General features: G+C 38.5%; 1 protein-coding gene across 1 annotated transcript in view; it reads right to left on the bottom strand.

The window, feature by feature from the left end:
* Positions 1 to 12,327, bottom strand: part of LOC137997664 (nose resistant to fluoxetine protein 6-like) — a 36,847-nt gene extending 24,520 nt beyond the window's left edge. The window contains exons 1-3 of the mRNA XM_068843783.1: positions 12,017 to 12,327; positions 5,753 to 5,892; positions 2,233 to 2,332 (exon numbers count right to left, since the gene is read on the bottom strand). Of these exons, the coding sequence (XP_068699884.1) occupies positions 2,233 to 2,332; positions 5,753 to 5,892; positions 12,017 to 12,242 (466 nt within the window). The 5' untranslated portion in view covers positions 12,243 to 12,327. The remainder of the gene's footprint in view (positions 1 to 2,232; positions 2,333 to 5,752; positions 5,893 to 12,016) is intronic.
* Between the last annotated feature and the right edge of the window lie 266 nt (positions 12,328 to 12,593).

Genomic DNA, 12,593 nt, shown 5'->3' with positions numbered 1-12,593 from the left:
TGTGTTTCCTCAATAATTTTGTGGGTGATAACTATTATGAACAGCAATAAATTCTCAAACATGGATGATGAAAGCCCTTACATTTTTTTGCTTTTTGGAGAAAGACAGTTGCTGTAATTCTGCAATTCTCATAAAAGTACATGTGTGTGTACATACGGGTATGTAGCTTGACACATCAAGCTACATACCCCTAAGTTTTGTTTTTCCTTGTTGCATAATTTTGTATGCACATCTAGTACACAAAGTAATAGTTTTTATAATGTTGCTATGCAATACTATTCCTGGAGAGATATTTTTTCAATGGTGATGGTGATCCCAAAGGATATGCATGGCTTCTTTAATTTTCAATTGGAAACCTGTGGAAGCAGAGTCGAGGAGTTTAAACTCGACTATGCTTCCACACGTTTCCAATTGAAAATTAATTAAAAGAAGCCATGCATATGCTTTGGGAGCAGCCATCTTTAAATTCCCAAGTCAAACATCTTAAAGGGGCTAGGTCACGCTATTTTAGGAAATTTTGTTTAATTTTGTTAATTATGAGCTCTAAACGTCATATTGGTAGAGCAAGCTTTCATTTGCAAAATCACGGCCACATAACAACTGAGAATGATTTTCAAGTTTTGTAAATGACATTTTGATATAGACTGATATAAATTTGAAAAAAGGTGGGCAAACGTTTTTCAAATTTACCCAAACTCAATCCATTTCAATCCTCTCCAGTTTTGTCCATCCATGTCCCTTCTTGGCTTCCCTGTGTTTTGTTAGAGTTCTTCAATCTACATGGCTTCTGATAGGATGCGGAAAAAAATTAAAGATTATGCGGAAATTTTTGGCCATATTATGCGGAAACATGCGTTGATTATGCGGAAATTACACCGGATTATGCGGAAATTTAAACAAGTTATAAAACTAATAATTAGGCCCGTCCAATGTATTTACATGCTTACGGTAAATCCGTAATCGAAATTGCAACCAATACAATCGCATTTGTGACTGAATTTTTGCCCTTAGGAGTCACCACTTTGGGACCAAAAGGGTTAGCAGTTGGGATTTTGCCGCAACTTTTGGTAAAATAAATAAAGCGATAAAAAATTATTTTGTTTCTCGTCATGAATTTTGTTTCCATTTGGAGATAATGGAGCAAAATTGTAATACCTTTAGAGCGCGATCCATTCCCTCGATCATTGACTTAGCTTCTTATCAGTCACGTCATTTGCTGAAGTGTAACTGTTTCTCGTCCAATGGAAAGCATTGTAGGAACAAAAACTAGTGTCCAGGCTCATTGGCGAAAAAAGCGCGGAAACTGCTTACGATCTTTCTTACGAACTTTCATCTTGCGAACGAAATGGTGTGTTTTCTTCAATGTTCAGGAAAATAAGCGTTTCAAAACCGTCAATTTCTTCGGCTTTTATGTTTTTGAGGATGTTAAGGAGCTGCTTTATCACTAATATTAGGTTTTTCTTCTGTTTTTTGCGGAAAATATCGGAATTATGCGGAAGATGCAGATTTCAGTGAATTATGCGGATCCGCATCGCCGCATCCTGTCAGACGCCATGAATCTATAGTTTTGAACAGTTATTTTGATATTTTAGTTAATTCTATAACCATTCGATCAGTGCTGAAAATGCCTAAAATAGCGTGACCTAGCCCCTTTAATTTATCTCTTTCATACTAATTAGTTTTGTTTCTTAGCTTAAATAGTTTGGTTTTTTCTGTTTTGTTTTGTGGTTGTTCTGTTCTCGCCTTCATCCTTAATTATTCATGTTATATCTCACTTTGTTACACTATTTATTGCTCAACTTTAGTTTATTTCTCATTGTACAACTGACGATGGATGATGTTTCATCCGAAACATGTCTTGATTAAAAATGAATTTCAAAAACATCGTATGGATCATCAAAGCGATATTATTATTATTATTATTATTATTATTATTATTATTATTATTATTATTTTTTTTTTTATTATTATTAAGAGATAATTTATACTATGCTCTACAAATATCAGCAACTGTAGCATCAGTCTCTTTTGTTTATACATGTAATTTGCACAGGCATGTTTAATAAAAGCAATAATTCAACTTGCACATGATGGAAATCGTCATGATTGGCTATAATCATCTCTGTATCAGCAAGCCCTCATGGGATAATGATCCTGAATGGACCCTGAGTCCAAAAATTGAGCAAATTAATACACTCACTGTGGTAGCATAGTATAAATAAGTATACATACGTCGGAGCCCTTGAATGATTTCCTTGAATCCAAAAGCAACATCTTGCTCAGTGCATGCAGCTGGCACACAAACACCCCATGCAATAGGAACTGGTCTAGGCTGAGAAGGAGAACAAGGAAAAATTGCTTTCAAAATCGGTGCAGTGTACAGCTGTAGCATGCTAAAGTGGTATGTTTTCTTTTGCTTAAAAGCAGCTGGAGGTTTCTGTACACAGTGTGCAGGGGCTTGCCCCCCCCCCCCCCCCCCCCTCCAAAAAAAAAATACTTTTTGGAAATGGAAAGGTGGAAAATGCATTTCACAGGCATTTTAGTTCTGAAAACTGATTTTAGGGGTGTATTAAACCACAGTTAAACTGCGAGGAATGGCACAGTGTTGAGAACACTCCCCTCCCACCAATGTGGCTCGGGTTGATTCCGTTGGGTCAGGTGGGTTGAGTTTTGTTGGTTCTCTACTCTGCACCAAGAGGTTTTTCTGGGGGTTCTCTGTTCTTCCTTCCCATCAAAAACCAACATTTGATTTGATTTGCATTAATTTGTTGCTTTCAGTTTACGTGTCCCCAATTAGTGCTCCAGCACTGGAGGACTAGACATTTCAATAAAGTTCCCTTCCCTCCTTCCACAACAAGGTTGCTAAAATAAAGAAAAAACAGCAATAAATGTACATTTCAATGATACAACGTAACAAAACGCCAGCATTCAGTGGGTTAACTAAAATGCTCTTATCCAACAAGAACTTAGTAATAATATTGGTGCATGACAACTGAAAAATTGGGTAGAGCCACACATGAATATTATTTATTACCTATTTTACCTCCACTATCCAATCAGACACAACGGTACTAACTCAATCACAACTGTATAGATCTATACTTGGGCATGTAGGACAGCAAGAGCCACAAGCCCCTACCTACCGGTACTAGACTGATTCAAATCCCTAACGGTTCACTGCTCAATCATACAAAAAAATTACCTATAATCCCTGCCAGACACCCAGACCCAGTCCTATGGTCTGTGCTGGCAAAATATCTATTTCTGCCAATTTCGCAGGCTACTACTGTCAGCAATAATAATTATTATCATAACTTTTTCAGTAATTAAGGGCTTTCTTGCTCACAGTTATTTTTAACAATACTAGTCTAAGAGAGGCAGAGGCAGTGCTTCCCTCGTCCCAGAACTTAAGTCAGAGTCATGTATACATGTACCAACAACAACTGTGAAGCCGGAAAACCCATTTTGATCACTGCAACAACCAGTTGATCTGACATGAATCAAGTAGAAGAAGGTTACAATTGGTTAAAATGTTCAGTGTACTTTAATTTATGAGAGTACAGAGGATGCCAGTTGTAGGTTTAGAAAAGAAACTTCTCAGAAAATTTGTAGCTGAATGTGTGAGGAAATTAATAAGCGGTTGAATGCCTATACTGCCTATGTGCTGGCTACTGTTTCATCGTATCCTGTAAGACCCCTTGAGTTGCTTAAGTACCAGCAGATCATAAGCAGGGTGGCTACTAAACTCAAGGGGTTGGTCTTCCTTTCATACAATGAACAGTTTTGCCATAGAGCCGCTTACGACTTACCTACATGCTGGGATCAAGTTGACCTTGAACTGTGGACCATTACCTTCTCTGGCCTTGTTAAGCCGCACTGTCTTGTTTGCTCCAGGCCCCTAGCCCCGAAACAGACATGTCTGCTTCCGATTTAACCAGACCTCTGGGTGCACTACATGTACTTGCCCGTTCCCACATGTCTGCTGCTGCTGCCCACTCCATCGTCAACTGCCCATTGCAAACAGCATCTCAAGGACCACTCAACGCTACCATATCTCTACCAGTTCCGGCGAACACAACAAGAGATAAAACTCAGCTTCTTGCCAAGTACGGTTCAAATGACGTAACTAACCCCATTAACGTAGATGTTTTAGAGAGGGAACTTTGTATGTCCGAGTAGACGATGTGATCGCGATCCATATCTTCAAGTCCCTGGGCCAGGGTTCATTTAAGGCAAAGACTGATCTCAAATCGGCCTTTCATCTTATTCCCATTCACCCCGATGATTGGCACCTGCCAGGTATCTACTGGCAAAAACAGTATTATGTAGACCTCTACCTCCCTTTTGGGTTTCGTTCAGCACCTTTCCTCTTTAACCAACTTTCCTAATTGGCCTTGGAATGGGTTTTAAAACAGCATAACGGGTTACAGCGTGTCTCTCATATCCTTGACAATTTTTTCATAGCTGAGCCCTCTTGCCTCCAATGCCTGGCTAGCTCTAGTACATTACTCTGTTTTTTCATTTCTGTCCATGCCCCTGTTGTCGCATCCAAAACTCTGGGAAATCGCTTGAAACAAGAAAATACTCTACCTCAAAGCAGTGCTTTCTAGGAATATTTTACTGATGCGCCAAACATTGCGGTGTTTTAAAATATTGTCTGTAAATGTTTGTTTACACGCATACCAACAATCATCTTTTATGTCGCATCATATTAATTATGCGGCGGCAGCAGCAGCACCATGAAATGAACATGTCGGCATCATTTCTTCTGTGTGAACTACGTTGAAGCCTGCTACATTTCACTGACATTTTTATTCTTTTATTTTCTGAGTTTATTATTCCAGTTGGTGAATAAGGTTTTCATTTTCAACTTAACAAAGAAAAAGGCTGAGTGTGAAATTAGCTAGGTAAGAAATAGCACACATGTGATAAAAGATTTTTTTGCCAACGATGCATGTATTTGTTGATATATTTCAATTTGCATCAGTTTTCATCGAGAGCATTAAAGTCTATTAGCAGGCAATTAAAGCGGGATAAATGAGGCAATACACAGTTTTTAGGAACAGTTTCTTTAATGACTTTTATATTTTTTCATATTTTTTTCACTGCTTACGGTTTTAAAACTATACCAGAATATTTAAAAATTATTATCACATTACCCGCACATTCCTTTCACCCGCACCAACAACTGTTTGAGGAAAAAGTAACACATAATCAGCAAACGGCCAGAAATTACAGTAAGTATACTGTACTTAAGATCATCATCACCAACCCAGAATTATTATTATAATTATAGCATCCATCCCCCAAACTGACCTTCCTGTCACCATCTTGTTGTTAAATCTCCTGGATCAAAATTATTTAACTTGAATTGAGCCTTATTATTAAGACATACATTGTATCTACATGTACCGGTAGATGTTCTATGTACTGTTAAGGCCAAGACTAAATTAGTTTTTTCCAAAGTTTAAATGCTCTAAAAATTAATTATTTCTGATCAAAAAAAAATTTCAATTCTCTGGTTTGAAAGAGGAAAAAGAAATGAGTCCTTTGAAGGTATGTACAATAAAAAATTGGTGAAATAAACTTATCCCAAAAAAAGTAATCTGGATGGCTGATTGCAAGGAAAGAACTGTGCATGTAACAGAAAAAAAGGTGTTATACAATTCATGTATAGGTAACCTGATCCATGTCAATAACAAGCTGTCAGCAACAATTCATGCACCCAAAAGAAATAAGTTGATACAATTACCTGCCCAGTGATTTGCACCATCACACGTGGAGCCAGGCAGTACCTTGCACCAGGAGTATTTTGACATTGCGCATAAGATCCCAACCACACAAGATTTCCTGACAAAAATCCACTTCCTGGTCTGCCTGAGGCATCGGCATCTGGAAATTGATCAACAATTATTAAAGATCTCTTCCAATCACATTCATGACATCTTAAACATTCTAAAAATTTCAGTTCTAGTACCGGTAGTATAATTATTCTGCAGCAAGCCAATAATATTGTCACTTAAACCTGGTTTAGCTGGTCTAGCTCCCACAAGTGTTTCCTACAGCTTAGTGGTATTAAAAGTATCTGAACTAACAATGGGAGGGTTTAGGTTTGACTCCACTCCACTCTACTACTATGTACACTAGGAACCTGACGGAGTCAATGTTATAATATGTGTTCCCTAAAGATATTTGCACAATTTGTATTCTACGTAATCACATGATTTTGAGTGCAATTTGGAATGAATAAGCACAAGTAAATTTTCTCAAAGACAACCATTTGTAATCTTTGAAAAATATTACAAGTTCTTATTTATTCCAAATTGCACAAGTAAAATCATGTGATTACCTATTAATAATCTACATGAAAAAATTCAAGATGGTTAAGCAGAAGAAACGCATGTGTATGACGCAATCAGGGAAAAATTGCACCATAAATTGCGCCATCCAGGGCGCGTGCTTGATTTGAAAACAAAAGATTTGATTGGTCCTAACCAAACCCTATTGTTTATTAGCCAATCATGATCCAGAATTTCGATGTGTAATTTGCACTGGTATTACACTTTTTGCACTGTCTAAATTGTTACACTTGAACTGCACTGCTCTCCGCCAATCAGAATTGAGTAATTTTTTCATGTATCTTATGAAACGTGTAATTACGCATGGGCCTTATGATGATTAGCCTTCCCACTGCTAAATATTAATATTTCCATTTAAGAGTTTAGCTTGTCAGTTTCGAGATGTAATTTGTTCTGTCAGATCTCTCAGTGTTTTGTCCATTAAAGGTTCCTATATTTTTAGCTTTTGTTGGTTCCTGTCCTCCCTTTTCTTTACCGGTATTTCTTTTTTTCACCTAGTGCCAACGATTACCTTCTATTCTTCACTGATGAAATAAACTGCTCGCGATAAAATGGAAGGTTCAAGTGCTTCAACGGCTCAGACAGGCAACCCAATCAACGATTTTCCATCAGATTTTACCACTGCTACATCTCGATTTAACCCTTTCACTCCTGTGGGCCCTTAATACAGGAGTGAAAGGGTTAATTAATTAATTTAAAGTAATCAATTTAACCTTCAGTTACAGTGAAGATGAGGACAGAAGTGACTTGCTTCTGGTTATGATGGAAGGGTACATGTAGATGTATTGCATCAGCGAAGTAAACGAAATTTATGAAGGATATTATTTCAGTATTAGAGAGAAGCTTCCCATGGTCTAACCTGTGCTACAAAATGTTCATACTGGGAATAAGGAACAAGCGAACCACAAGAAACCTTCTTCAGATGAGAGATTTCACTTTGAATACTTAGATGAACTGACTTGTTTTGTAGCAAGGAAATTGCTGAAATTCACATGAAATCCCTCTCCAAGCCCCAATAATAGGGTCATTGAAGAAAGCTGTCCAAACTTGAAGTGCAGAAAGCAATCAAAAAAGATGTCTTGCGAGTTTAGTGGCTACGGGCATTCACTCAACAAAAAGATATGTCAAACAACTCTATGCGAATTAACTGTATCATGTATACTTATATATCTTATTACGCCTTAAGTCTTGAGTAAACGTGAGCTAGAGAAGAACACATCTGTCTCTTATATGTACCCATAGTCAGTATTGTTACATGGTGGCAGCGGTGGGATTAAGTCAAAAGTAATTCGTTCGATTTACTGTGTCACGCACAGCAGTGTGAAGTGTGTGTGTCTAAGTTTACAAGCAACCAAGACGCCAAAGCTTCCTTCGGACTCACTGGTTCACCTGTTGATCGCTAAAGCGAATTTTTACACATTGATGTAAAATAGAAATTAGTAAAGGCAAGACTTCATGGGTCACAGCTGGGAGCCGAACCCTGCCTTAGACCTGCTCGAGAAACGATTTTCTGGCCTGGGATGGCTGCCAAAGTGAAGGAAATGATAGCTGTGTGTGAAACGTGTCGCACATACGAACGAGATCAGCAAAAGGAAACTCTTATGTCTCACCTGATACCCTCTCGACCATGGGAACAGGTCTCGGTTGACATGTTTGAACTTGACAAAAGGCACTACCTGATCACGGTCGACTTCTACAGTAACTTCTGGGAAGTAGACAGTCTATCCTCAACGTTGGCAAAGGCAGTCATAACAAGCTGAGAAGTCACTTTGCAAGATATGGATGTCCAGACCGCCTAATAAGCGACAATGGTCCACAGTTCATGGCGTCCGAATTCCAAAGGTTTGCAAAAGACTGGGACTTTCAGCACCACCCGAGTAGTCCATACAACAGCGAGGGCAATGGAAAGATTGAGTCCGCAGTAAAGACAGCAAAAAACCTAATGATCAAAGCTCGTGATGCTGGAACCGACCCCCACCTGACGTTTCTTGACTATAGGAACACACCGACCCAAGGAATGCAAACTACCCCTGCGCAACGTCTGATGAATAGGCGAACAAGAACACTGCTACCTACGGAGAAGGCTCTACTCAAACCCGAAGTCATGTCAGAGAACAGAACGCGAGCAGAATTACAAAGGCGACAAGAAGTTCAAGCAGAGTACTACAACCGAAGCGCCAGGGACTTACTACATGTACATCGCAAAGAAGGTGACATTGTGACAATGAAGCCCTTCCAAACTGGTGAAAAGAAATGCCAGAAAGGAGTTGTCACTGCAAGGCAGGATGAGCGGTCATACCTCGTTGACACACCAGATGGAGGCTCTTACCGTAGAAACAGGTTTCACCTGAAGAAGACACAAGAACCACCTCCAATCCCAGAACCAGATAGAGGACCGTTGATCGTCAAACCAATGACTCCAGCACCAAACCCTGAAGGTCCAAAAAAGGAGTCTGCTGCAAAGTCACCACCAAGCCAACAACCACAACTGCAGTCACCTACAGCCAGTACTGTACCAGAAAGACCCAAGAAGCTGAAGAAACCTCCAGCTTACTTACAGGACTATGTGCGAACATAGACAATATATATCATGCATACATAGCTTATCTTATAATGCTTGCTTGTTTTGTTAAGAACTGAGATGGTACGGCCACTATTGGCGCACCATGATCAATCCTGATAAGTGACATCAATAATTATGATTCATTAGAGTGTCCTATTGTTGTGGAACTTTATAATTATACAGCCAGGTGATTTATGAGTGTTTAATCATTGCAGCGTTTGATCAGTTTAGAATTAAGAATCCCCTCTATCAAGGAGAGACCCGAGCTCACTAAAGGGGAAGGATGTCACAATATCTCACACAACTCTAAACGAATTAACTGTATCATGTTTACTTATATATCTTATTACGCCTTAAGTCTCGAGTAAAGGTGAGCTAGAGAACAACACATCTGTCTCTTATATGTATCCATAGTCAGTATTGTTACAGATCATGCATTGAGCATTCTCACAACGTTCGCCACACCCTATGGGCATTATCATTGGCTCCATAATTTTGACCTTTGGTCAAGAGAAATATTTCAAAAGCATCTTCATCAAGAGTTAAATGGCAATATTCCCAGTGTCAATCGCAATGTCGATGATATAGTCATTTATGGAACATGTAATGCTTATCATGATAGCAATTTACAAGAGCTTATATGCTAATATCAAGAGAAAAAAATAAAGCTAAACAGCGAAAAGATGAAGTTACAGTGCAAAGAAGATGCATTCCATGTTCACCTGCTGCCTACGGGGGGTTTAAAGCCTGACCCAGAAAAGATCGGAACAATCGATAATAGAGATGCCATGCCTAGAGAAACAGGATGACATCCTATGTTTGAATGGCATGGTCAATTACATTCAATTTGTATCTTAGCCATTTTCTTCCTCATCTCACCAATATCAAGCTCTACTAATCACTTAGTGAAAATTCTGTTACAGCTCCTAGGACCTGCGTTGTAATACATGTATGTATCTGTGCTCTAATATTTCGTAGTCTCATTCATTTGTCTGTTTCTCTCTTCTAAAAAAGGAAGGTAACAGTTATAATATGCAATAGATATTTTGCACAATTTAACATAAAGCACTGAGGCATGATGATTAGCGGTCCCACTGCTTACTGCATTAATATTTGTATATAAAAGTTTAGCTTGTCTGTTCTGTCAGATCTTTCATTGTTTTGTCCATTAATTTAAAGGTTCTTCAATTTTTAGCTTTTGTTGGTTCCCGTCTGCCCTCCTTATCACAGTCACCATTCATTAACCATTGTTAACAGACTGTATTAATTTTGCCATCTCATTCATTACATGTACTATAGCTACCCTGGATTCCAGAGGTTATTTTCTCGCCATGAAAAGAGCGACAAAAGAGCGAGTCACGAAGCGGTGAGAAAAACCTCTGGTACAGGCTGTTAATCCTTCCGAACATGCCGCTCCAATCACATTGTGCTTTCCACTTCCAGAGTCAAGTTTTGACCCTGGAGATTTCATTGGTGGATCGACAAACCGTTTTGTTATAAGGATTGCCATTGGTTAAGTCGAGGGGGACGATCAAACCGGTTTTTCACTGGTGTAATACAAGAAGACTATCAATGGTACAGTAGCGATAGCGACACGATAATCACAAATTCATGGCTGGCAGATTGAGGTTAATTCGTCTCATTGACGCTGGATGAATGTTCGCTGTTTGGGTGGCCTTAGGGGGGGGGGGGGGGGCGTAATCAAACAAGCACTCTCATTTGGTTTGGGAATTTGACGAAGGTGTGACTGAGCTTCTGACATCTTTACACCTCAATGCCTCGAGTCATATTGAAACTGCTCCAAGGACTCGTAAAGTTCTTTAAATTTTTTCAGTTCTAATTCTAGGACTTGAATGCAAATTTCTCCAATTCACGTTTGCATTTGTAACAAATAATAGTTGTGTGAAAGGCTTCAACAAAAAATTCAGAAACGATGTATTGCACAGACTTGAGTACTGGTGAGGTGATTTATGAATTTGTCTCCTACAACATTCCAAGTTTTCAGCTTATTTCATTGAACAGTTTCGATTTTATTTTTTTGTTACGTGACAGTGACAACGATTAATTCACTCCACCGTGAGAATTTCCCAGTAGAGTGACCGGTAAACATTGCACAAATATTTTGATCACGTGGATAAAACCGGTTTGCCCAAGTTTCTAAAATAAACACTTACTCTGGAAGTCAATCAAAATAAGTTGGTTTGCATGGAAGTGAGGTTTTTAATGGTTTGTACCAGAGGTTTTTGTCACCGCTTCGTGACTCGCTCTTTTCATAGCGAGAAAATAACCTCTGGAACCCAGGGTATACTATAGCAAAAACAATTGGTACAAACTCTTCAACTTATTAGATTTCACTACACTAGCTTGTCGTCAGATTGACTCTTGATATTAACACAATGACAGTTCTCCCTGCGGAAATCTGTTTTTTTGATAATTTGGTTAAACAATCTTTTCAAATTCCTCAAATTTGTGTTAGCTCATTAAATCCTGCTTTTACTATAAAGTACTATAAAGATTGCAAATTGCAAGCTGCAAGTGGAGAATTACAGGATTCCAGACCAAAACAAATTGTGCAATTTCATATCAAGTTTTTCTGTCTTTCCTTCCCTTGTGCAAGTGGAGTCTTTCATCGCTTGTGGCGCTTGAGTAAGATCATGGAAAAAGAGATACGTAGACATTGTTGAAAATTACGGTATTTCCCTTTGTGATTAAAATATCTGGAGGAGTCGCCAATTTAATTTGCGACCAGCTTTCACCGTTGAAATAAAAGGGTTCGCAGTTGGCATTTTACCGCAACTTTTGCTAAAATCAATTAATAAAGCAGCTGAATAAAGCTTTATTGACGTCACACTTTCGGACTCTATATTCTCGTACTTTGTAGCTACTCAAAAATGATGATCGACGCGCGAAGATGCACATCGAAACTGCAAAACCCTTTATAGGGAGCTACAATAACAGTAATATAAGCTTATGTATGTAAGAAAATGAATTAAAGTCTTTTAAATAATTATTAAGCTCAAGGACATATGGAAATAACTTGCAGAAAACAAGCAGTACACATAGATGAGAATCAAATCAAATTCATCATACTTACATACTAACATTGCCGATGGTGATTTCAGGAGTTCAAAAAGGGCAGCCTGGCAAGTTTTGTTGACTTTTGTTCCATTATTGGAAGCCGGCATAAGATATCGATTTGCTTTCGAATGTAAACCGGTCAATTCACGAACCGCTGATTTCGTCAGCGATTTTGTCGATTCTGCATAAAGCAAAAGCAAAATCGACACAAAAATCAGCTTAGACATGGCACGCTTTTCCATGTAAGGCTTGTTAACACTGCATCAAAAATTTCAGTAGTCTCAGCTATATCAATAACTTTGTTCGCTCGTCAGTTCCGGACCAAAGTAAACTACTTGTGTAGGGTAGGGACAGGCGTGAATTGAAGCAAAACTTCGTATTTGTTCTTGTAAATATGATACATTTTAATACAATACCTGTTTTTTAGTTTTAAAAACGTCACAATTTCTATTTTACAGTGATAAATACTGTAAGGGGCTTTTTTTTTAGTGCGTGTCAAGTATGCTCCCGCTCGGTCCTTGAAATAAATTGCTCTCGATTCCAGGCTTACTCATCATGTTCAATTGTGCACTGTCATGCTGCTCCCAACGTAC

Source organism: Montipora foliosa, chromosome 1, assembly GCF_036669935.1.
Source record: "Montipora foliosa isolate CH-2021 chromosome 1, ASM3666993v2, whole genome shotgun sequence".
In the NCBI taxonomy this organism is placed as follows: domain Eukaryota; kingdom Metazoa; phylum Cnidaria; class Anthozoa; order Scleractinia; family Acroporidae; genus Montipora; species Montipora foliosa.
Note: the sequence above shows the minus strand (reverse complement) of the source record. Positions and strands in the feature narration are given on the sequence as shown.